General features: G+C 45.1%; 1 protein-coding gene across 1 annotated transcript in view; it reads right to left on the reverse strand.

Annotated features, from left to right (window-relative positions):
- The window catches only part of Slc37a3 (solute carrier family 37 member 3), a 42,789-nt gene extending 27,003 nt beyond the window's left edge, over positions 1-15,786 (reverse strand). The window contains exons 1-5 of the mRNA XM_090333408.1: positions 15,708-15,786; positions 7,946-8,102; positions 6,808-6,916; positions 3,304-3,396; positions 2,723-2,806 (exon numbers count right to left, since the gene is read on the reverse strand). Of these exons, the coding sequence (XP_090189534.1) occupies positions 2,723-2,806; positions 3,304-3,396; positions 6,808-6,916; positions 7,946-8,034 (375 nt within the window). The 5' untranslated portion in view covers positions 8,035-8,102; positions 15,708-15,786. The remainder of the gene's footprint in view (positions 1-2,722; positions 2,807-3,303; positions 3,397-6,807; positions 6,917-7,945; positions 8,103-15,707) is intronic.
- Between the last annotated feature and the right edge of the window lie 2,959 nt (positions 15,787-18,745).

The following is an 18,745-nucleotide window of genomic DNA, read 5'->3' on the forward strand; positions in this document are numbered from 1 at the left end:
TTCAAGCCCCAGGAATGACAACTCCAAAAAAAAAAAAAAAAAAAGGTAAGAAATTGAGATCTCATTTGTACCTATTTCCATGTGTCCCTTGGACATGATGAAGGAGGTACTCTAGAGGCCAGAAGCACCACACAAATGCACTGTATACCTTCACCTAGGACAGAGCCAGGCTGCCTGAGTGAACCTGTCTAACTTGTCTTGTGCTCAATCATTTGGTATCTCTCATTAAGCACCTGTTATTTTCAGGCATTTTACTCAAGGGGATGTTTTATTTGCAATCAAAGTCTATTTTTATTTTAGGCTGGGAGTTTGGCCTAGTGGTTAAAGTGCTTGCCTAGCATGCACGAAGACCCGGGTTCGATTCCTTGGTACCACATACATACAAAAAAGCCGGAAGTGGTGCTGAGGCTCAAGTGGTGGAGCTCTAGCCTTGAGAAAGTCCAAGGACAGTGCTCAAGCCCTGAGTCCAAGCACAGGACTGGCAAAAAAAAAAAGTCTATTTTTAAAGGCTGAGTGCTGGTGTCTCAGGCCTAACTACTCAAGAAACTGAGATCTGAGGAGCATGGTGCAAGGCCAGCCCAGGCAGGAAAGTCTGTGAGACTCTTATCTCCAATTAACCCCCAGAAAACCAGAAGTGGCACTGTAGGTCAACGTGGTAGAGCAGTAGCCTTGAGCAAAAGAGCTCAGGGACAGAGCCCAAGCCCTGAGTTCAAGCCCCATGACAAAAAAAAAAGTCAGAATCCAGAGGCTGATGGCTCATAGCGATAGTCCTAGTACTCAGGAAGCTGAGAGCTGAAGATTATGGTTCAAAGCCACCCTGGGCAGGAAAGTCTGTGAGACTCTCATCTCCAGTTAACCAGCAAAAAGCCAGATATGAAGCTGTGGCTCTAACAGCACAGCACTACCTTGAATGAAAAAAGCAAAGGGACAGTTCATGGGCCTGTGTTTAAACCCCTGTACCAGCACAAAATAAACCCTAAAGAGTATGCATACAGATTTTAAAAATAGTACTAAATGTACATAGGTGAATAGCATGGGGATAGTGTCTTAGACCCTAGGATTTCAAGGGAAAAAAAAGGGTTTTTCTTATTCAATTGGCAAACACTGAAAAAAAAAAAAACACAATATATTAGGTACTAACTAAATTGTGGCTTGAATGAATCAACAAAGGTCCATGAGTTGCTTTTAGGCAATGAAGATGAATCTAATACGGACAATGCTTTACATAATATCTAATGTGCTCAGTGTGGCTCCACATGCTCTACCTTCAGACACCCACACCCCACAGCAACCCCAGGGGCAGGAATACACAGGACCCACTTTCAATAAAGAGGCTGACACACTGGGAATCACTAGGCAGGGAACTCCAGAAGATGGACAGAAACGCAAGCCGCCCCGTCAAGGATCTTAACCACTAGACAACCCAGTCCTTAGGGAAAGCAAGACTGACACAGAACTAACCAGGCCGCACACGGCTGCAAACAGCTGCAAAGAAACATAGACACAAGCTCAGAAGGGATTACTTCTGGGAGGGAGGTGCAAAAGGCAGGCTTCTGAGGAGTTACGTAGCCAAGAGTTGAAGAAGATGCTGCATTAGACTACAGAGAGGTGAAAGGAGCCATTCAAGGTAGAAGGAACAGGAACAAGAATACCAAGGCAGAAATGGGTGAAAGGCAGAAAATAGCTGGCTTAGCTAACACAAAGGGTGAAGCAAATAAAATTGGATAGGTAAGTGGGGCTGAGTTCCAAGCACACTAAACAATACTGTGTTTATTTAGACTATTTATTCCAATCAAAGCCCTGATTGGATTCTTCCTTTGAAAAGACTAATGTAAGGCTGACAGCTGTGGCTTACATCTGTAATTTTTGCTACCCAGGAAGTAGAGATTCAGAGGATGGTGGTTTGAGGCCATATCAGAAAAAAAAAAAAAAATCAGCAAGAATCCATCTCAACATAAACTGAGTATGTGGTCCAAGCCAGGGCACCCTATCTCTAAATAAATAAATAAAGGCAAGCTGGGCATCAGTGGCTCATGCCTGTAATCCTAACTACCTAGGAGGCTGGGATCTGAGGATCCTAGCTTGAAACTAGCAGAGGCAGGAAAGTCCACAAGATTCTTATCTCTAGTATATTAACTAGCAAAAATCCAGAAAGAAGCAGAGCTGTGACTCAAGTGGTAAAGTGCCAGCCTTGAGTGAAAAAGCTAGGAGACACAGGCCCTGAGTTCAACACCAGCATAAGCACACACACAAAAAGGACCTAATTGGGGCCGGGAGTTTGGCCTAGTGGTTAAAGTGCTTGCCTAGCATGCACGAAGACCCGGGTTCGATTCCTTGGTACCACATACATAGACAAAAGCCGGAAATGGTGCTGGGGCTCAAGTGGTAGAGTGCTAGCCTTGAGAAAGTCCAAGGACAGTGCTCAGGCCCTGAGCTCAAGTCCAGGACTGGCAAAAAAAAAAAAAAAAAAAAAAAGGACCTAATTGGTTTGGAGATGTGACTCAAGTGGTATAGCACCATTTTTCTAAAGAAATTAATCTTACAAATAAAATACAAAAACTTACTTGAGTGAAAGCCACGTAAGGTATTAGGATACTGAAGAGAGAAACTTCGTCACTCTTCTATATGAAGATGGATGTCATTATTCTACTTTACATTATGGGGGCATACCTTTCCTGACCAAAAGAGTAAGTGTTATGATTATGAAATCTTTCCAACTTACCACTAACGCAGAAGAGCACATGCCGAAAGATAGAACCCATCGTAAATTCAGCCGATCCCCAATGATGCCACTGATAAAAAGGCCCTAAAAATAAAGCACTTCATTTTACAGCTCTAAATAACAACATCATCTAAAGAAATAACATACACTGTAGAGCAAACAAGGAAAAGGGAACACTGAGGCAACGGACACCTAACTGCCCTATATCCTAGTACAGCTGGCTTTGAGCAGACGAGGCGGGCCTCTACAAGCTATCTACAAACCATCCCAAAGCAACACTGCACTTCACGCAACTCTGGTTTTACTTGATTCCCTAAGTAAAAATAAATATGCACCCCAAAATATCTCATTTTCTGGAGAAGATGAACTCCTAAGCATTCCTAAAAAATTCCTTAGTCATATGCAGCTGAGTCAAGAAGAAGCGTCAGTGTCTACCATCTGCTCTCCTCCCACTGCTTGACAGGAACGGAATGGCTATTTGGGAGATAGCGCACAGTACATGCCTAATAGGTGAGAGGTCCTGGGTTGGATCCTCAGCACTGTAAAAACAGGCTACTGTACTCTAGTATTCTAAAACTTACCACAGCATAAGAGAAGAGGAAAATAGTATCCAGAGTTCCGAGGAAAAGAGTGGCTTCCTCTGTACTGGGAAACAAATGGTTGGTGCTCCAGATCTGCAAGAACACAAGAACAGGGGCCGGGAGTTTCACCTAGAGGTAGCGTGCGTGCCTAGCATGCACGAAGACCCGGGTTCAATTCCTCGGCACCACATACATAGAAAAAAAAACAGAAGTGGTGCTGAGGCTCAAGTGGTAGAGCTCTAGCCTTGAGAAAGTCCAAGGACAGTGCTCAGGCCCTGAGCTCAAGCCCAGGACTGGCAGAAAAAAAAAAAAGAACACAAGAACATGTCACTCCTGCAGGGATCTGTCCTGGCTTCATAGCTCCCAGTGCCTGTGAGCTATCTACACCTACCCGAGCTCTCAGAAACAAACACCAGCACTGGTTAAAAAAAAAAAAAAAAGCAAGCCAGATGGTGCGCTAATCCTAGCTACTCAGGAGGTTGAGATCCGAGGATTAAGGTTGTCCCTGTGCCCTATAGCTCTAGGCTACCGTCCAACTCAAGAGCCAAGCCCCACTTCCCGTTTTCTTGGGATAAATTAAAGATGAGTCTCAAGTCCTTTTGTGTCCAGGCCCAGGGGTAGGGCAGTAGCCATGAGCTGCACCCAGGTGGAATTCAAGCCCCATGACCCACCAAAAAAAAAAAAATCAGCAAACCAGTAACACGGTAAATAACCTGACAGCAGTATACCCAAGGTCTGAGGTCATATGTGCAAAAGATACACACTTCAAGAGACCAGAACAATCAATATAGCTTTTACTATAAATGCATTTAGGGAATTTCTTTTTTGGGGGGTGCGCTAATCCTAGGGATTGAATTTGGAGCCTAGATACTGTCCTTTAGCTTTCTCAAAGCCACAGCACCACTTTTTTTGTTTGTTTTGTTTTTTTGTTTGTAGGGCTTGAACTCTGGGCCTGGGCGCTGTCTCTGAGCTCTTTAGCTCAAGGCTACAGCCCTATCCCTTGAGACACAGTACCACTTCTGTTTTTCTTTTTTTTTTTTTTTTTTTTTTTTTGCCAGTCCTGGGCTTGAGCTCAGGGCCTGAGCTTGGACTTTCTCAAGGCTAGAGCTCTACCACTTGAGCCTCAGCACCACTTCTGGCTTTTTCTATGTATGTGGTACCGAGGAATCGAACCCGGGTCTTCATGCATGCTAGACAAGCACTTTAACCACTAGGCCAAACTCCCGGCCCCACTTCTGTTTTTCTTGTGGTTAACTAGAGATGAGTCTCACGGACTTTAGTGCCCAGGCTGGCTTTGAACTGAGACCCTCATATCTCAGCCTCCTGAGTAGCTAGGATTACAGATATGTGCCACCATGCCTGACCAAAGCACCACTTTCTATGTTTGTAGTACTAAATAATCGAACCCAGGGCTTTGTGCATAGTAGGAAGCACTCTAACAATAGGCCACACTCCCTCCCTCCCTTCCTCCCTCCTTCTTCCCTTCCTCCCTTCCTTTCTTCTCTCCTCTCCTTCACTCCTTCCTTCCTTCCTTTCTTTTATCAGTTTCGGGGCTTGACCTCAGGGCCTAGGTACTGGCCCTGAATTCTTTTTGCTCAAGGCTAATGCTCTATCACATTGAGGCATAGCTCCACTTCCAGTGGTTAATTGGAAATAAAAGTCTTATGGACTTTCCTGCCTGGGCCAGCTTTGAATTATAATGCTCAGATTTCAGCCACCTGAGTAGAATTATAGGTGTGAGCCACCAGTACCTGACATGTTTCTTTCTTTTAAATCAAAACTTTCTGCCAGGAGTGGTGGCTCACACCTGTAATCCTAGCCACTCAGGAGGCTGAGATCTGAGGATCAAGGTTCAAAGCCAGTACAGGGAACAAAAGGACCTGAGACTCTTATCTCCAATTAACCTCTAGAAAATGGAAGTGGGGTTTGGCTCAAGGGTAAAGTGGTAGCCTTGAACTGAAGAGCTCAGGGACAAAGCCTAGGCCCAGGGGTAGGGCAGTAGTCTTGAACTAAAGAGCTTAGGGACAGTGCCCAGGCCCAGAGTTCCAGGCTTATGACCCACCAAAAAAAAAAAAAAAAAGAAAGCCTGGCCAGAACCATATGATTTCCAAAGAGGGAGAAATAAGAGGGTGGCAGATGCAATGGGGTGAATTGGAGCAGACTTTAAGGGCAACAGAATGACTGGAACAGTCTGGCTCTTAGCCTAGGTACACAGCGAGCCACCTCCAAGTCCTCAGCAGGTAAATGACTCAAAAAAGTACATAAGAGGGAGGCACTTAAGAAAGAAGAATACAGGGGCCGGGAGTTTGGCCTAGTGGTAGAGTGCTTGCCTAGCATGCACGAAGACCCAGGTTCGATTCATCGGTACCACATACATAGAAAAAAGCCAGAAATGGTGCTGAGACTCAAGTGGTAGAGCTCTAACCTTGAGAAACTCCAAGGACAATGCTCAGACCCTGAGCTCAAGCCCATGACTGGCAAAAAAAAAAAAAAAAAAAAAAAGAAAAGAAAAGAAAAAGAAAGAAGAATACAGATGTGGTGGATGAGATATCAAAGTAAATTATATGAATGTATGTAATTATCATAATAAAACCCCTCTGGGTCATTTATTTTTAATGTTTTGTTCTAGGTTTTTTTGTTGTTGTTTTTGGTTGGTCTTGAACTCTGGGCCTGGGCACTATCTCTTAGCTCTTCAGGGCAAGGCTAGCGCTATACCACTTGACCCATAGCGCCATTTCCTGTTTTCTGGTGGATAAATGAAGATAAGGGTCTCATGGACTTTAGTGCCCAGGCTGGCTTTGAATCGTGATCCTCAGATTTCAGCCTCCTGACATAGCTAGGATTATAGGAGTAAGCCACTGGCGCCCACGTTATTTTTAATTTTTAAAGCTAAGCCAGCTGAGCACCAGTGATTATGGCTCAATTGGTAGAACGATAGCCATAAACACAAAGAGGCTCAGAAACAGTGCCCAGGTCCCAAGTTCAAGTCTGGCAACCAACAAAAATAAATAAATAATGCTAACTCATGTGTTGGTGGCTCACACCTGCAATACTGATAACTACTCCAAAGGCTGAGATCTGAGGATTACAATTCAAAATCAGCTTAGGCAAGAAAGTCCATGAGATTCATTTTTTTGGTCAGTCCTGTGGCTTGAACTCAGGGCCTGGGCATTTGTCCTTGAGCAATTTTGCTCAAGGTTAGCATTCTGCCATTTGAACCACAGCACCAGTTTTACCTTTTTGTGTATGTGGTACCAAGGAATCGAACCCAGGGCTTCATGCATACTAGGCAAACATTCTACCACTAGGCCATACTCCCAGCTGAGTCCATGAGATTCTTATCTTCAATTAACTATCAAATAGCCAGAAATGGTACTATGGCTTAAAGTGGTAGAGCACTAGTCTTGATCAGAAAAGTTCAGAGGCAGTGCTCAGGCCCTGAGTTCAAGCTCCAGTACTGGCACAAAATGAAAAGGAATCAATCTGAGCAGTTTCTCTGCTTACCTCTATAGGAAGTTCAACTGATGTATTAAAAGCACTTGGGGTCCATTGCTTGGAGACACTGACTTTGACATTGCTAAATGTTTTTCTTGAAGCATGGAGCAATGAATAACTATCAAACAGAGAAAAAATACGGCAGAATTAGAAACAAAGAACATAACAATGAATCACACATACATGCCCATTTTCTTTAAAATGTTTTATTTAAAAAAAAAAAAAAAAAAAAGGTGGGCTGAGAATGTGGCTTAATGGTAGAATGTTTGCCTAGTATGTATGAAGCCCTGGGTTCAATTCCTCAGTACCGTATAAACAGAAAAAGCCAAAAGTGGTGCTGTGGCTTAAGTGATGGAGTGCTAGCCTTGAGCAAAAGAAGCTCAAGGAGACTGGACGCCGCCACGGTGGTTCATGCCTATAATACTAGCTACTCAGGAGGGTGAGATCTGAGGATCACAGCTCAAGGCCAGCCCAGGCACTAAAAAGGAGAGACTCTTATCTCCAATAAACCACTAGAAAAGGGAAAGTGGAATTATGGCTCAAGGGGTAGGGCGGTAGCCTTGAGCTGAAGAATGTCAAGGCCTGGAGTTCAAGCCCCATTATCCACGAAGAAGGAGAAAGAAGAAAGAAGGAAGAAGGAAGAAGGAGAAGGAAGAAGGAAGAAGGAGAAGGAGAAGAAGAAGCAGCAGCAGCAGATGCCATTGCTGCTGAGAGAGAGTGGCCTGACCCAGTGCCTAACAAAAAAAGAAAGAAACAAAGAAAGAAACAAAGAAAGAGGGAAAGAAAGATTGATTGCCAAGCACCCGTGGCTCACACCTGTAATCCTAGCTACTCATGAGGCGGAGGTATAAGGATCAAGGTTCAAAGCCAGCTTGAGCAGCAAAGTCTAAGAGACTCTTATCTTCAATTAGCCACCAACGCCAGAAATAAAGCTGTGCGTCAAGTGGTAGAGTGCTAGCCTTGAGCAAAAAAGTTTAGGGAGATTGCCTAGACCCCAGTTTAAGCCACAGTGTACACACACACACACACATACACACACACACATAGTACAAAGGAGGAATAACTATTCCCTAGACACAGTCTAGAAGTTACTGCATGTGGCAGCCTCCATGACAACACAAAAGGAGGAGCTAAGCAAAGCATTTACCTGAAGAAGGTGAGCAGGAACACAACAACATGGTGGTGGCTGAACCGGGTTAGCAGAGCCCCTCTCTGGAAAGCTCTTGGCCAGGCCATGTCCTCCTGCCTTCTTCCCAGCCTCACTGGAAGTTTGAGTAACAAATGTGTTACATCATTTCTTCTTCCTACAAAGATAAAAAAAAATTATTAAGATTATCCAAAACCAATGGGGGAAAAAAGATCTAAATGATCAAAAATTGATTGCATAAAATCTGAATCAAATTAGATTTAAGACAAGTCAACAAATATCAGTCCTTTGGAGAAGAAAAATGTCATTAGGTAGTTGGCATCAGAAAACTAGACTGGGCCAGGAGTTTGGCCTAGTGGTAGAGTGCCTGCCTAGCATGCATGAAGACCCGGGTTCGATTCCTTGGTACCACATACATAGAAAAAAGCCGGAAGTGGTGCTGAGGCTCAAGTGGTAGAGCTTTAGCCTTGAAAAAGTCCAAGGACAGTGCTCAGGCCCTGAGCTCAAGCCCAGGACTGGCAAAAAAAAAAAAAAAAACAGAAAACTAGACTGATAATTTTGTTTTACAGGCTAACTAGCTCTGGAGGAAAAATTACAAATCTTGACAAAAAAAAAAAAGTCCCCAACCGAAAGAATTCCCACATAAACAGAAAAATGATTTGTTTTTTGTTGTTTTAACAGCAGGGCCTTGCTGGGTGCTAGTGGCTGAGATCTAAGGACCAAGGTTCAAAGCTAGCCCAGGCACGAGACACTTATCTCCAATTAACCACCAGAAAACCAGAAGTAGCACTGTGGCTCAAAGTAGTGGAGCACTAGCTTTGAGCAAAAGAGCTTAAGGACAGTGCCCAGGCCCTAAGGCCTAAGGGCTTATGACCAACCGGAAAGAAAAAAAAAGTTCTGGAGACAGGTATTGGTGGCTCATGTCGATTATCCAAGCTACTCCAGAGACTGAGAACTGAGGATCCAGCCAACAGTATAAAAAAGTTCATGAGACTCATCTATAATTAGTCAGCAGTGGAGGTGTGGCTCAAATGGCAAAACACCAGATTTGAGTTGAAAGGCCTAAGGAGAGCATCCCTTGACCCTAAGTTCAAGCCCTAGGGCCAGCACAAAATAATGAAAGTAAGCTGGGCACCAGGGGCTCACAACTCTAATCCTAGCTACTCAGAAAGCTGAGATCTGAGGATCGTTGTTCAAAGCCAACCTGGGCAGGAAAGTCCATGAGACTCTTATTTCCAATAAACTACTAAAACAAAGCTAGAAGTGAAAGTGTAGCTCAAATAGTAGAACACTAGTCTGAGAAAAAAGAAGCTCAGGGTCAGTGTCCAGATCTGGAGTTCAAGCACGTACACACAGACAGACATACAGACACACACAACACACGCACACATACACACAGAGTAAAAATTAAAATCAATTAACGTTCCAGTTCCATTAATAACACTAGAACTGTTAGAATAGTTTAGAAAAACAATGAGGATGTAGCCTAGTGGTAGAGTATATTCTCAGCATGCACAGGCCCACAGTTTAGTTCCAATGAGTGGGACTTGGGGGCAGGGGTGGGTAGAGGACTGCACAAAGCTTCCACAACACTTATCCACTGAGGAGAGTAAGCAGTACAACAGGAGACAACCAAGTCACTATCAACAGCTCCTGCCACAAAACCATCTTCTAGGAATGGACTCCTAGACAAATACACAATGCACTCAGATATCTACAACTACAACCAAAACTGTTTTCAAAGCAGAAGAGGAGGGCCAGGAGTGTGGCCTAGTGGTAGCATGATCACCTATCATGAACGAAGCCTTGGGTTCAATTCCCTGGAACCACATACTCAGAAAAAGCCAGAAGTGGTGTGGCTCAAGTTGCAGAGCACTAGCCTTGGGCAAAAAAATATCCAAAGACCGTGCCCAGGCCCTGAGTTCAAGCCCCAGGACTGGCAAAAAAAAAATAAATAATAGGGGCTGGGAGTTTGGCCTAGTGGTCAAAGTGCTTGCCTAGCATGCACGAAGACCCGGGTTCGATTCCTTGGTACCACATATATAGAAAAAGCCGGAAGTGGTGTTGAGGCTCAAGTGGTAGAGCTCTAAGCCTTGAGAAAGTCCAAGGACAGCGCTCAGACCCTGAGCTCAAGCCCAGGACTGGCAAAAAATAATAATAATAATAATAATAATCAAAGCAGAAGTCATAAAGAATGAACTTCACGTCAGCCAAAAAGGATCAGGAAAAGAGAGGGCCATCCCTCCAGTATCTTTCCACATCTACTAGTTTTTTTATTTAACTATAATCTCTAAAAGCTACATCTACTCCTGACATATAAAAACTAACCATGAATTAAGCGTGTAAACATAATTTCTGATGAGCATAGAAAAACCTATTAAACAATAAATTGCAAGAAGTCAATAAAATACGGTATGTCCACATGGCTGAAAATTATCTATTACCATTAAAAAATTATCTGTTACCATTGCCATGAAGTAACACTTGATAGTTCAGCAGTACAGGGCCTGATGCTATCCTTAAGTACCTCAAGAAAAAGAAAGATGGGCACTAGTGTCTGACACTAAAGATTTCAGTTCAAAGCTACCCCAGGCAGGAAAGTCCATGAGACTCATCTCCAATTACCTAGCAAAAAGCTGGAAGTAGAACTCTGGCTCAAATGGCAGACTGCTAACCTTGAGTGAAAAAGCTAAGGGACAGCTAGCACCCAGCCTGTGTTCAAGCCCAGGACCGGCATATGCAAACACCCATGCACACACTCACCTACCCCTCCCACCACACCCTCCCCCCACAGAATGGCGGAAGAGCTAATTCTTAACACCTTCAACTACCACAATGGACATGCATTCAGCATCCACTGACCGAGCAAACACTATGCTAGCAAGCTACTATAATTTCAAAAACACTGAAAGAAATGTGACTTTTATAACTACAGCCAGCATCACAGATTCTGCTATCAAAAAAAAAAAAAAAAAATGCTGGAGCCAGGCGAGGTGGCTCATGCCTATGATCCTAGCTACTCAGGAGACCAAGATCTGAGGATCGAGACTCAAAGCCAGCCCAGGCACTGAAGACTGTGAGACTCTTATCTCCAAATAACCACTAGAAAACCGGAAGTGGCACTGAAGCGCAAGGGTGGTAGCCTTAAGCTGAAGAGCTCAGGTACAGCGACCTGGCCCAGAGTCCAAGTCCCACGACCAACCAGGTCCAGAGTCCCACAACCAACCAAAAAAAAAAAAAAAAGCTGGATCTCTGCTCTGTCTGTGTTGAAAACTCTAAAGAAAGTGGGCTTGGGAAAGCAGTGTGTCTATGACTGAAACTTGGCAAAAATTCCCACGCTCCCAGGGCCACTGGCAGCAGACTGGAAAGCCTCCTATGATGTGCAGCATCCACTGGAGTATTCTAATTATCATAATTACATAGGGCCAAGCAGCATAACAGTATTCATTTCAAATGGTGATCTGCCACAGTAGGTGATGGCTTGAAACTATGTTCCCAACATACCTATTAGGCCTTTTTCCCATTTCTGTAGCTTAGGAAAAGGATTATTATTATTTTTGTCGGTCATGGGGCTTGAACTCTGGGCCTGGGCACTTCAGTTCAAGGCTATCACCCTACGCCTTGAGCCACAGCACCACTTCTGGTTTTCTAGTGGTTAATTGGAGATAAGAATCTCAGGCATGGGGCCAGGAGTTTGGCCTAGTGGTTAAAGTGCTTGCCTAGCATGCATGAAGACCCGGGTTCGATTCCTCAGTACCACATACATAGAAAAAAAGCCGGAAGTGGGGCTGAGGCTCAAGTGGTAGAGCTCTAGCCTTGAGAAGATCCAAGGACAGTGCTCAGGCCCTGAGCTCAAGCCCAGGACTGGCAAAAAAAAAAAAAAAAAAAGAATCTCAGGGACTTTAGGGCCCAAGCTGGCTTTGAACCATGATCCACATATCTCAGCCTCCTGAGTACCTAGGATTACAGGTGTGAGCCACCACACCTGGCAGGAAAAGGATTATTTTAAAATTAAGTCCATAGGATCTCAACCATCTCAGTAGCCACTGAAAGGTATTAATGTAACTGCTAAGCCCCTGATGCCACAAATGTCATTCTCAAGGCAATGGAATCCCAATGTTAAACTGTGTGTATTTATATTTACAATATAAATTGCATAAGGCTATATTTATATAAACATTACATTTTATTTATATAGTATTTATTAATGTCATTTTATTAATATTTATATATCTTAAATTATATTATAAATTTATAGTATAAACATGCTGTTTGTTTTTTGTTTTTATTTTTTTCCAGTCCTGAGGATTAAACTCAGGGAATGAGCACTGTCCTTGGGCTTTCCTAAAGGCCAGTGCTCTACCACTTAAGCCACAGCACCACTTCCAGCTGAGGAATCAAACCCAGAGCCTCATGCATGCTAGGCAAGCATTCTACCACTAGGCCACACTCCTGGCCTCATGGCACAGGTTTTCAAAACTCAAACTCACTATTCAGCCTGCTGAATAGGTGGAATGAAAACCTGCACAACTACTCTTGGCTCTAATACACTGCTCCTACCTACAGTCACCAAGGTCAACAGGTCTCTTGAGCGAATTCCTTCTATCGAAACAAAATTTTGTATCCTGTGACCAACATTCTCTTGGTCCTCTATTATTTTATGTGTGTGTGTCCAGTACTAGGGCTTGGATTCATTTTCTCACAGTCACTTCTTTCTTTACTTACTCAGAAAGTGTGAGTGAGATCTCCAGGGCGGGTTCCCCTTTCCAAAGCAAAACCACTGGCTTGGGCCCAAGGAAAACCACGTCATCTCCAGATTCAAACCCACAAACCTCAAAAGACATGCAACATTGCACAGCACGCCTGCTGCACTTCCCTATTCATTCTGCCTCCCTGGGCTGAAAAAAACCATCAAGCTTCTCCTCCACCTTTCAGCTCCCAACACCTTTCCCTCTTTCACCTCTACCTACCTTGCTACCTGTCTCCTGGCTATCTGCTGGCCACAGCCCTGCTACCTAACTCCATGCCAGCTATTTCCAGGTTTATGGGTAACTCAGGACCTCAGAAATCCAACTGATCCCCCTCCTCATCAGTCCTGCATTTGGCAGCCAAGTGCTTCTCAATCCTCTACCAGAGCACATTTCATGCTCTGTCCACCTGCTCACCTCCACATCCCTACACTCAGACCACTGCTGCAAAGACAAAGTTTCTTTGCAACAGTTTGCTCGTTCCTATCTTGACTCATCACTCTAAACCTCCTACCAGCCTGCTGTGACTACTCTATTAGAATTAGTGCTCCTTAGCACAGCATGGTAGGACACACCTTTAGTCCCAGCTACTAGGGAAGTAAAAGGATTACTTGAATACGGAAGTTCAAGGACAGCCTGGTCACCATGGGTGAGAATCATCTCAAAAGTAAAGGACTGGGGCCAGGAGGCTGGCCTAGGGTACAGTGCCTGCCTAGAATACACGAAGACCTGGGCTGATTCCTCAGTACCACATATATAGAAAAGCCAGAAGTGGTGCTGTGGCTCAAGGGATAGGACAATAGCCTTGATCTGAAGAGCTCAGGGACAACACCCAGGCCCAGAGTTCAAGTCCCATAACAGAGAAAAAAAATAAGAAATTAAGTAGTATCCATTGAGAGATGGAATACACATTCAAACCCATACCTGGCTGTAGATTCAATGTTATATTGCAGTAAGCAAAAATGTAAGGGAAGACAATAATTCAGACTGAGTAAAACACAGTAATTAGAATGATCACACACTAAAGTCCCAAGTATACATTCAGGATGGGAAAAGACATACTTATTATCTGAGTGGCTCGCTGCTCAAATGAGAAGGGCCATAGATAGGCAATTTCTTCACTCCTCGGTATGCAGTTTTTACACTTGCCAAGGAAAAAGATGGCTTCACACCTGCCATGCCAACTCTCAGAAGGCGGAGATGGGAAGGGTCAGTGTTTGAAATCAATACAGAAATCAAGTTATCAAGATCACAGCTCATGAGTGATGGCTTCCCAGCTACTGAGGGCACAGAACTGTGGTCTAAGTTCAACTCCAGGGAAAAAAGATCAAATGAGCTAGTGGCTCACACAATTCTAGCTACTAAGGAAGATACGATATGAGTACTGAAGCCAGCCATGGCTGGAAAGTCCATGAGACTCTTATCTCCAATTAATTAGCTAATAGGCAGATATAGAGCTGTGGCTCACCGTCATAGAGCATCAGCATGAGCAACAAAGTTCAGGGACAATGCCCAGGCTCTGAGTTCAAGCTCCAAGACCAATACACACACACACATGAACTAAAGCAAAAATGCCTTGGAGTGTGATTTAAGTGGAGAGTGCATGCTTAACAAGTATCAGACCCTGAATTGAAACTCCAGTGCTGTTAAATGTGTGTGTGTGTGTGTGTGTGTACTCAAAGTATGAGTAGAAAGATGAGTTCATCACTTTAATAGTACAGTGAATACTACAATTCATATCTCAACGCTCAACACTGAGGATCCATTATAAGCCCACATTGCCTAATTTGAAGCCATTTAACTATACCACACAAAGCCTTCCTTTTTCAAAATTCTAATGTAGCCAGTAATGTGGTACATACCTATAATCCCAGCACTTAGGAGGCTGAGGCAGGAAAATTCTAAGCACAAGGCCAATCCACACGAGCTAACAAAACCCTGTTTCAAAAATAAAATCTTCTTGGCCGGGAGTTTGGTCTAATGGTAGAGTGCTTGCCCAGCATGCACGAAGACCTGACTTTAATTCCTTGGTACCACATACATAAAAAAAAAGCTGGAAGTGATGCTGAGGCTCAAATGGTAGAGCTCTAGCCTTGAGAAATCCCAAGAACAGTGCTCAGTCCCTGAGCTCAAGCCCAGGATTGACTTAAAAAAAAAGAAAATCTTCTTGTGATTTTTTTTTCTTAAATTATCTCACTATCATAGATGTTAAGTGCCTGGTTATTCATAAAAACTATTTCATCTTATTTCAGTGTTCCAGAAACTACATTCTTTCTATTTTTCCAGTGCTAGGGATATCCAAAGGCAATTCGTTTTCAGAATAAAAATCTTGGGGGGGGGGGGGATGAAGCACAGTGAGAGAGTGCTGGATGCCCTAAGTTCATTCCCCAGTGAGGGAGGGGGAGATGAGTCTCTCCGTCTTCCAGACAAAGCCCTGGAGGCTGCGGTCGTTAGAGACATGCCACTCTCTGATGAACGGGGACGGATCAGAACCTTAGACAATGAACAACACGCACTGGCCAGCAGCCTCGCTTTCACCACCTGCGCGGCTGCTCCATCCGGTAAGCGTGACCACCACAACACAAGCAGCAGACCACAGGCGGTCACCTCCCCTGACCCCAGCCAAACCCGGGGCAGGCAGCCCACCCGCTGCACCAGACCGCGGAGAGAATGAGACCACAGCTTCCCGGTCAGACCGCCAGGTCCTGGACCCCAGGGCAGCCTCTCCCCGCCCGCCGCGCAGCGCCTGCTCCGAGCCCAAGCCCCCCGCGCCCCGCCGGAGACGGAGGGTCAGCCCGGGCCACGGAAGCCTGGCTGCTGCGTGCGCCGGACCCCGGCCGCCGGCGCCCCCCGCGCCCACCCCCTCGACGCCCCGCGCCCGGCAGCACTGCGCCCCGCCCGACAAGGGCGCCCGGGTGGGGTCGGGGGCGCCCACACCGCCCCGGGCAGTCCCTCGGCTCAGCTCCGCTCCCGCACCCAGTGGGGCTGAGACCCCCACGCGCCGGGACTCACACGCGACACCCGCGAGACGGTGGTAGCCCGGGCCGCCGCTCGCTGTCTGCTAGGCTCGCGCCGCCCTGGGCGCCACCTCACTCTCCGCGCAGCGACAGGGCTTCCGGACGGTCACGTGGGCTCCCGAGGGCGCGGGCATGCTGGGAGTTGTAGTCCGCCGCTGCGGCTGCTGCTGCAGGCGGGGAAACGGGTGGGTTGATCTTTTTTTCTTTTTTTTCGCCAGTCCTGGGACTTGAACACAGGGCCTGGCTCTATCCATAGACACTTTTTGCTCCAAAGTGCTAACTTTGCCACTTGAACCACAGCGCCACTTCCAGTTTTTTTTTCTGAATATGTGATACTGGGGAATCGAACCCAGGGTTTCATGTATGCGAGGCGAGCACTGTACCACTAAGCCACGCTCCTAGCCCTCTAATGTCGTGTGTGTGGGGTGTGTGTGTGTGTGTGTGTGTGTGTGTGTGTGTGGTGGGACTTGAACTCTGGGCCTGGCTGCTGTCCCTGAGCTCTTCTCCAGCTCCAGGCTATCACTCTACCACTTGAGCCATGGGGTCAATTCCAGTTTTCTGCTGGTTAATTGGAAATAAGAGTCTCACAGGCTTTGGTGCCCAGGCTGGCTTTGAACCATATATCCTCAGATCTCAGCTTTCTGAGTAGCTAGGATTACCGGGGTGAGCCACCAGCACCCAGCTTAATATAATTTTTTATTAAGGTGTTTTACAGAGGGGTTACCTTTTCATAAGTCAGGTAATGAGTACATTTCTTTTTATCTGACAATGTCACCCTTCCTTCATTTTCCCCCAGTTCCTCCCTCCCATCCCTGCCCACAAGTTACACAGGTTATTTTTCACATAATGATTGGATTTATTCACTCCTCCTCCTCCTCTTTCTGTGTCCCTCTTTTGACCCTCAAAAGAAAAATAAATAAATAAAAACAAACACCATCACCACCAACAACAACAACAATAGCAACAAGCCATGTTTCCGGTTCCTGGAGGTCCTCCAATTCTTGCTAAAGTCTGTCAGCTTGTTATCATTCACTAATTTATGGGGGTGTAAAGAGGAGTAGGGTGCAGAACTAAGAATCTATAGCGGCAACTGCATTTAACGAAGCACATTCCTTTTAAAGTTTAGCTTAGTCATACACTCAGCTAACTACACGATTAGTTTTTTAATGAAAATGAAGAACAGAATAACACCTTCTTGAAAAAAATAATGATCGAGGGCCAGGAGTTTGGCCTAGTGGTAGAGTGCTTGCCTAGCATGCACAAAGACCCAAGTTCGATTCCTCAGTACCACATACATAGAAAAAAGCCAGAAGTGGTGCTGAGGCTTAAGTGGTAGAGCTCTACCACCCTAACCTTAAGAAAGTCCAAGAACAGTGCTCAGGCCCTGAGCTCAAGCCCAGGACTGGCAAAAAAAAGAAACCAAACAAATCCTGAGTGGATCTCTGGATCTGTGTCCCAAGTGATAGAACAGCAGTGAAGGAAAAAGCTAAGAAACACAACCTGGCCCTAGAGTTCAAGCCCCAGTACCAGCAATGAATAAATAAGCAAACAACTGTTAAATGCACCTGTGCACATGTATGTCCATATACGTATGTCCATCTATAAATGTGTGTCCCTTTGCTGTGGCCCACACTGTTCTTTGTACCTAGAGTCACTTGGTTGAGCTGCTTGAGCAGAGAGAAGCGTCTCTGGGCTGGGCTTCCATAACTAGCTGGACATTGTAACAGTTGATTCATACTTGTGTGGATGCTCTCTTGGCTCTCCGGCTTTTTCTAACAGCAATAATTAGAAGACATTTCACACCTCACCTCACTGACACCAGCACTAAAAGGGCTTCTTTCCTGTGCCCTTGGCTCAGGAGCTTGTGATCAGCCTTGATCTACATTCTCCTCCCAAGCTGCAGACTTGTAACGGCAATTCTCCAAACCATAGCCTGCAGCACATTTGTGTGCCTGGGCTGGCTTTGAACTTCAGTCTTCAGATCTCAACCTAGCTAAGATGGTAGGCACAAGCACCCGCGCCTGGTGAAGTGAAATCTTAGGTAAGACAAGTCACATTTTGCACGTTACCCAGGGCTGGGTAGTATGGCTCAAGCAATAGAATATTTGCCAAGCGTATTCAGTCCTAGGCTCAATCTGCAATAGCAATTTGGCTATCAAATAGTCAGTAAAACAAAGATTATCTGAAGGAATAATGGAAGCAATGTTCTAGGGAAGAATAAATTGCCTCTATCTCAGGATGCCTCAGTTTACAAGAACAAATACAGTATTACTCCCTGTACAACTTACACACACACAATTCACCCAAACATGCCATCAAACACTATCTCTTTTTTTTTCTTTTTTTTTTCTGCCAGTCCCAGGGCTTGAACTCAGGGCCTGAGAGCTTGGGCTTTCTCAAGGCTAGAGCTCTACCACTTGAGCCACAGCACCACTTCTAGCTTTTTTCTATGAATGTGATAACCAAGGAATCCAACCTGGGTCTTCATGTATGCTAGGCAAGCCAAACTCCTGGCCCTTTTTTTTTTTCTTTTAATTAGTTATAGAGCTTGAACTCAGGACCTGGGTGCTGTCCCTGATCCTTTAGGGCTTAAGGCTAGCACTCTACCACTTTGAGACACAGCTCTACTTCCAATTTTTCAGATGGTTAATTGGAGATAAGAGTCTCATAAAGGGCGAGGAGTTTGGCCTAGAAGTAGAGTGCTTGGCTAGCATGCACAAAGACCTGGATTCCATTCTTTGGTACCACATACATAGAAAAGCCGGAAGTGGTGCTATAGCAGAGCACCAGAGCATTAGCCTTGAGGAAAAGGCCAAGGACAGTGTTCAGGCCCTGAGTAGTCTCAGGACAAGAAAGAAAAGAAGGAAAGGAAGGAAGGAAGGAAGGAAGGAAGGAAGGAAGGAAGGAAGGAAGGAAGGAAGGAAGGAAGGAAGGAAGGGAGGGAGGAAGGAAGGAAGGAGAAAGAAAGGAAAGAAAGAAAGAAAGAAAGAGAAAAGAAGGAAGGAAGGAAGGAAAGAAGGAAGGAAGGAAGGAAG

This window comes from Megascapheus bottae, chromosome 5, assembly GCF_031878675.1.
Source record: "Megascapheus bottae isolate mThoBot1 chromosome 5, mThoBot2.hap1, whole genome shotgun sequence".
Lineage (NCBI taxonomy): Eukaryota > Metazoa > Chordata > Mammalia > Rodentia > Geomyidae > Megascapheus > Megascapheus bottae.